The 7417-nt window shown below is 37.9% G+C and overlaps 1 protein-coding gene across 2 annotated transcripts in view; it reads right to left on the bottom strand.

Moving 5' to 3' along the window:
* ZBBX (zinc finger B-box domain containing) overlaps window positions 1-7417 on the bottom strand; it is a 128177-nt gene that overhangs the window by 44073 nt on the left and 76687 nt on the right. For both annotated transcript variants that reach the window (XM_004383434.1, XM_004383433.1), the window contains exon 9: window positions 479-599. In XM_004383434.1, the coding sequence (XP_004383491.1) occupies window positions 479-599 (121 nt within the window). The remainder of the gene's footprint in view (window positions 1-478; window positions 600-7417) is intronic.

Genomic DNA, 7417 nt, shown 5'->3' on the forward strand with positions numbered 1-7417 from the left:
ATAATTTATGAAATGGTGCATCTAATGATACAGTCTTTGAATAAAATACATTTGATTACTATTAATAAAACTATAAAATCAAAGGTTTAATTAACTTAAAAGTAGATTCTGATAAGTGTAGCCTTAAAGGTTTATGCTACTGTAAGAAATATGATAGGAATTCTTAAAAGTCATCTGCAATTTATCACACTATTTTTGCTGTTATTCTTAAATTCTCTACCACACTTGTGTGTTTTTCCCATATATACATTTTCATTTCTCAAGGCAAACCCTAAATTAATGATGGATCATATTCATAAGTTGAATTAAAATTCTTATTAGAACAGTAGAAGCTTCAAAGGCATTTAATATTGCTTTAAAATTATTTATGCAAATAGGAAGCATACATATAAAATTGCTACAGAATGGCATATCACACAGTAAGGAATATAAATAGTTTTTATGTTTCTTATTAATGTTGTAAAATTTTAGATAATACCTCCTGTGTTTTTTAAGCCATAACTTTTCCATATAGGACAGACTGTCTTCTTTAAATTCAATCTCAAGTGGTTCACTCCAAATTTTCAGATTAGTCTGTACTTCACATGCTTCCATTGAGTCTACAAAAATAAATGCAATGTGCATAATCAATGTAACCTAGTCTATAAATTATTTTATATTCTCTCAAGATATAGAACTCACCTTTTTTGAGGCATATGCACTTTGATATTTACCTATATAATCTTCAGTTTCAGGTTTAAAGAATGCACAAGAGTTAAATATTAACCATTTATTAAATAATGCTATAGATACCTCCCCCAATAATCCCTTGAAATGAAAGGATCTTATCATTCACAAGGTTTTTTAAAGCAACTAATTCTTTTAGAGGAGAAATAGAAATAGAAACAGATGCATTATATATTCTGTAAACACACATGCATAAAGGTATGCATTATAGCCACTGACAATAATATTTACACATTATGGGAAACAGAAAATAAATAATTTAGAATGGCACCTGCAGGAGACAACTGTCTTCAAGAATTTATATTCATGAATTTATATTCATGAATTTACCTCCAGATGCTTAAAATATTTCTGAAGTGTTACTAAATTAAAAACATTATTAAAAGATATTTAGAAATGACGAAGATTTCTGGGAAAGAAAGCAGTATAAATCTGAGATTACTAGTCTCTCTACTCTCCCAGGTATCACTTCTCTCTCCACAATAGTAAAAAAGAGAGAGAAGGAGAAAAATAGGAGAGGAATAGAAAGAAGTAAAGTTAGAAAAATAGTTTTTTATAAACTCTAAAATTAGAGCGTTGTCCCAATGTTATAGTGCAGACTTTAAGGCAAAATATCAGCAACAGAAATAAACCAAAAGAATGTGAGTTGTCCCACTCCTATTCTTCCCAAAGAGTAAAGCAATGTTGAAGAAAGCAATTAGAAGAAGTTCTGAAAAATACCACCAGAATCCATCAAACTAAAAGAACAGGAGTTAACGACACGAAGAAGTGATGGGAAAAAGGAAACGTCCCCACTTGGAGTCTCCCCTTCCTTGCAAGACAAAAGATTTCTTGACAGGAGAGCTGAAAGAAAACATGAGAACTCACTTTTATTTATTTATTTATTTTTGGTGCAGTTCAAAAAGAATAGCCATTGTGTTTAAGAGATAATCACAAGCCTAGAAGAGAGATTTGGAGGAATGCACTAGATCAGCTGGCATTTAAGTTTCCCTTCTCTGCCATTGTTGTTTGTTGCCATTGAGCCAATTCTGACCAGTGGTAGGTCAGAAAAAAGATTCCCAGGAAAAAAAGATGGCAGGTGTTATGGATTGAATTGTTTCCCCCAAAAAGATACACTGAAGTTCTAACCCCCAGTATCTGTAAGCATAACCTTGTTTAGAAATAGTGTCTTTGAAGATGTTATCAGTTAAGTTAATATGAGGCCATACAGATATAAGGTGAGTACTAACCAAATATGGGTGGTATCTTTATAACATAGGAGAAGATACACAGAAACAGAAACACAGAGCGAAGGTGACCACGTGAAGATGGAGGCAGAGATTCGGAGTGAAACATCTACAAGCCAAGGAACCCAAGGATCGCCGGCCATCATCAGAAGTCAGGAGAGAGACAAGGAACTGATTCTCCCTCAGAGTCCTCAGAAGGAATCAACACGGCTGATACCCTGATTTCAGACTCCTAACCTCCAGAGCTGTGAGACAATAAATTTCTGTTCTCATAAACCACCCAACCTGTGGTACTTTTTATGTAATCCTAGGTAATTAATACAGCAGGTGACCAGGGTTAATGTTATAAACATGTTGTTAACCAGTACTCCTGGCAAATAGATTAATGATATTTTCTAGGAGAAGAATCTTTAGCTATGTAATGCTATTGGCACGGTGTAGGTGGTTTAGGATTGCTTATAGTAAACAAAAAGGTCAAAAAAAGTGCAAAAGGTCACATAGCTATGTAAATTAGGCTTTCGTTTGTTCCCTTGTTTCATGCTTCACTGGCTACCTTTTGTGAGAAATGCATCCGATGCTCCATGGCTCGTATTGATGGGGTCATGAGTATTTTCCTTAATACACAAAACAAAAGTCCTAAGATGAAAGTATGCTTGAAGTGTTTGAGGAACACCCAGAAGGCCAGTGTGGCTGAGACTGAATAAGCAAGAGGAGTAACAAGAGATGAGTTCACAGCAACAACAGGCTTCACATCACACAGAACCTTCCAGACCAACAGCTTCTTAGTAAGGCCTTTGCCTTTTACTCTGAGGGAAATAAACACCCCTTGGAGACTAAAATAAAATTAAGTTAAAAATCAATAACAGAAATAACTAGAAACCTTGGAAATTTAAAGCACACTGCTAAACGAAATGGCCAGGAAACATAAAAAGATACTCAATATCATTTGTAGTAAGGTAATATTAGTAAGTATATAGTATATATATTAGTATGTATAGTATATGAACACTGTGTATTCATTAGTACATACACATATTAGTAAGTTGATGTTTTTAGGTGGCGTCGAGTCAGTAATGACTCATAGCAACACTACGTACAACAGAACTAATCAATGCCCAGTCCTGTGCCATCCTCACAATCATTGCTATGTTTCAGCCCATCTTTGCAGCCACTGTATCAATCCATCACATTGAAGGTCTTCCTCTGTTTCCCTGACCTGCTACTTTACCAAGCATAACGCCCTTCTATAGGGACTCGTCCCTTTTAATAACATGTCCAAAATACAGGAGATGAAGTCTCGCCATCCTTGCTTCTTAGAAGCATTCTGGCTGTACGTCTTCCAAGTCAGTTATGTTCATTCTTTTGGCAGTCCATGGTATATTCGATATTCTTTGCCAATACCACAATACAAAGGCATCGATTCCTCTCGGTCTTCCTTATTCATTGTCCAGCTTTCACATGCATATGAGGTGATTAAAAACACTATGGCTTGGGTCAGGCCTACCTTAGTCCTCAAAGTGACATTTTTGTTTTTTTTAAACTTTGAAGAGGTCTTTTACAGCAGATTTGCCCAATGCAATTCTTCACTACTGCTTCCACGGGCACTGATTGTGGATACAAGTAAAATGAAATCCTTGACAACTTCAATCTTTTCTCCATTTACTGTGACTGTGCTTTTTGGTCTAGTTGTGAGGATTTTTGTTTTCTTTATATTGAGGTGTAATCCATACTGAAGGCTGTGGTCTCTGATCTTCACCTGTAAGTGCTTCAAGTCCTCTTCACTTTCAGCAAGCAAGGTTGTGTCATCAGCATATTGCAGGTTGTTAATGAGTCTTCCTCTAATCCTGATGCCACATTCTTCTTCATATAGTGCAGCTTTTTGGATTATTTCCTCAGCATACAGATTGAATAAGTATGGTAAATGGATACAACCCTGACGCACAACCTTCCTGATATTAAACCACTCAATATCCCCTTGTTCTGTTCGAACAACTTCCTCTTGGTCTATGTACAGTTTCCTCATGAGCACAACAAACATTCTGGAATTCACATCCTTTGCAATGCTATCCATAATTTGTTATGATCCACACATGCCTTTGCATAGTCAATAAAACACAGGTAAACATCTTTCTGGTATTCTCTGCTTTCAGCCAAGATCCATCTGACATCGGCAATTATATTCCTTATTCCCTGTTCTCTTCTGAATCCATCTTGAATTTCTGGCAGTTCCCTGTCAATGAACTGCTACAACAGCTTTTTAATGATCTTCAGCAAAATTTTACTTGTACGTGATATTAATGATATTGTTCGATAATTTCTGCTTTCTGTTGGATCACCTTTCTTTGGAATGGGTGCAAAAAGAGATCTCTTATAGTAGGTTGGCCCGGTAGCTGTCTTCCAATTTCTTGGCATAGATGAGTGAGCACTTCCAGTGCTGCATCTATTTATTGAAACATCTCAATTGATATTATGTTAATTCCTGGGGCCTTGTTTTTCACCAATGCCTTTAATGAAGCTTGGACTTCTTCCTTCAGTACCATGGGTCCTTGATCATATGCTACCTCCTGAAATTGTTGAACATCGACCAATTCTTTTGGTACAGTGACTCTGTGTCTTCCTTCCATCTTCTTTTGATACTTCCTAAGTCATTCAATATTTTCCCCATAGAATCCTTCAATATTGCAACTAGAGGCTTTAATGTTTTCTTCAGTTCTTTCAGATTGAGAAGTGATGAGCGTGTTCTTTCCTTTTGGTTTTCCAACTCCAGGTCTTTGCACATTTCATTATAATACTTTACTTTGTCTTCTCAAGCCACCTTTTGAAATCTTCTGTTCAGCTCTCTTACTTCATCATTTCTTCCTTTTGCTTTAGCTATTCTACGTTCAACAGCAAGCTTCAGAGTCTCTTCTTACCCATGTTGTTCTTGTCTTTCTTTCCTGTCTTTTCAATGATCTCTTGCTTTCCTCATGTATGATGCCTTTGATGTCATGCCACGACTTCTCTGGTCTTCAGTCATTAGTGTTCAATGGGTCAAATCTGTTCTTGAGATGGTCTCTAAATTTAGGTGGAATATACTCAAAGTTGTACTTTGGCTCTTGTGGACTTGTTCTAATTTTCTTCAGCTTCAACTTGAACTTGCACATGAGCAATTGATGGTCTGTTCCACAGTCTGTTCTGACTAATGATACTGAGCTCTTCCATTGTCTCTTTCCACAGATGTAGTCAATTTCATTCCTGTGTATTCCACACAGCAAGGTCCACATGTATAGTCACCATTTATGTCACTGAAAAAAGTATTTGCAATGAGGGAGTTGTTGGTTTTGCAAAATTCTAGCATGTGATCTCTGTCATTGTTTCTATCACCGAGGCCATATTTTCCAATCACTGTTCCTTCTTCTTTGTTTCCAACTTTCACATTCCAATCACCAGTAATTATTAATGCATCTTGATTGCATGGTTGATCAATTTCAGACTGCAGAAGTTGGTAAAAATCTTCAATTTCTTCATCTTTCGCCTTAGTGGGTGGTGTGTAAATTTGAATAATAGTCAGATTAACTGGTCTTCCTTGAAGGTGTGTGGATATTATCTTATCACTGTAGCTTTATACTTCAGGATAGATCTTGAAACGTTCTTTCTGATGACGAACATGACATCATTCAATTTGTCATTCCTGACATAGTAGACCATAGGATTGTCTAATTCAAAATGGCCAATACTGGCCCGTTTCAGCTCACTAATGCCTAGAATATCGATGTTTATGTTTATTTCATTTTTGACAATTTCCAGTTTTCCTAGATTCATATTTCGTACATCCCACATTGCAATTATTAATGGATATTTGCAGCTGTTTCTTCTCATTTTTAATTGTGCCACATCAGCAAATGAAGGCACCAAAAGCTTAACTCCATCCTTGTCATTAAGGTTAATTCTGCTTTGAGGAGGCAGCTCTTCCCTAGATGTATTCTGAGTATCTTCCAACCTGAGGGGCTCATCTGCTGGCACTATATCAGACAGTGTTCTATTGCTATTCATAAGGTTATCACTGGCTAATTTTTTCATAAGCAGACTGCCAGGTTCTTCTTCCTAGTCTGTCTTAGGCTGGAAGCTCAGCTGAAACCTTTCCACCGTGTGTGACCCTACTGGTATTTAAAATATCAGTGGCATATCTTCCAGCATCACAGCAAAAAGCAAGCCACCACAGTATGACAAACTGACAGAAACCTGGGGTATTAATAAATATGTAGTATGTATGTAGAAAGTTTACTTCAGAACAAATATACCATTTCATCCCTATCAGACCACCAAAAATTTTAAAGTCTGACAATATTAAATTTTGGTGATAACATGAAGCAAACAAAACTCTTATAGGCTTGCAGGTGGGAATATAAATTGATATAAATACCTTGGTGAATACTTCAGCTTTAACTAATACACCTGAGAAAATGCACAACCTGTGACCCAGCTATTCCATTCCCAAGTACAGGCATCCTAGAAATGTGTGCACGTATGTACCAGAAGACCTGACCAAGAATGTTCACAATGGCATTACTTGTAATAGCTAAAATGGGGAACAACCAAAATGACCATCAATATTAAAACATCTATGTATAATGGAAAACTATTCATGTGTGAAAGTAAATTAAACAGAACCATACACATCTTCATGGGTGAATCTCACTATCTTATTATTAAGTGAAAAAACAAGTCAAAAAGAATATCTACAGAGGGTGGGGCCAAGATGGCGGAGTCGTCAGACGCTTCCAGTGGACCCCTTTAGAACAAAGACCCGAAAAAGCAAGTGATTCAGTTATATATAGCAATCTAGGAGCCCTGAACATCAAAGGCAAATTTGAGGAACTGGACTGAGTGGCACGGGGTGGGAGAGATGGTTCAGAAGCAGTGAGGAGTTGCCAGACCTGACCAGGCAAGAGCCTGAGCCCTTCAGGCCCGATCAGCTCGTGGGTGAGTGGTGAGGCAGGCAAGCAGCTGTGCTCCGGAGGCATGTTTTCCGCAGCGGGAGAGACCCATCACCAGAGAGTCTACACAGCCACCCAGAACCAGTGAGAAGCAGCCCTCAATCTGGTGAAAGATAAGTAATTGCGCTAGGCCTACCACGAGATCAAAAACACCCCCCTTAGGGAAAAACTTCTCTCCCATTTACCGCCCTGCTCCATACTCTGCACGGGTTCCTGGAACGGCTTCAGCAATTGCCGAGTCTCCTGGGCAGGAAGTAGGATCCATCACACACCCAGAGCCATTCTCCCTGCCGTGGAGAGTGAACAAATTAACAAACAAGGGGAAAAAATTAATTGCCGGCTCCTCTAAGCCAGGAACCGGGGGTAGGCACAGATCATCGCCTAGGCACAGGCATAAGGCATCCACAGACTTTGAGTGCCTTTCCCCCTGCATAGACTTGTGTGGGCCCATCTCAACAGCATGGGCCCTCATTACCACAGTACAACAGG

This window comes from Trichechus manatus, unplaced genomic scaffold, assembly GCF_000243295.1.
Source record: "Trichechus manatus latirostris isolate Lorelei unplaced genomic scaffold, TriManLat1.0 scaffold00110, whole genome shotgun sequence".
In the NCBI taxonomy this organism is placed as follows: Eukaryota; Metazoa; Chordata; class Mammalia; order Sirenia; family Trichechidae; genus Trichechus; species Trichechus manatus.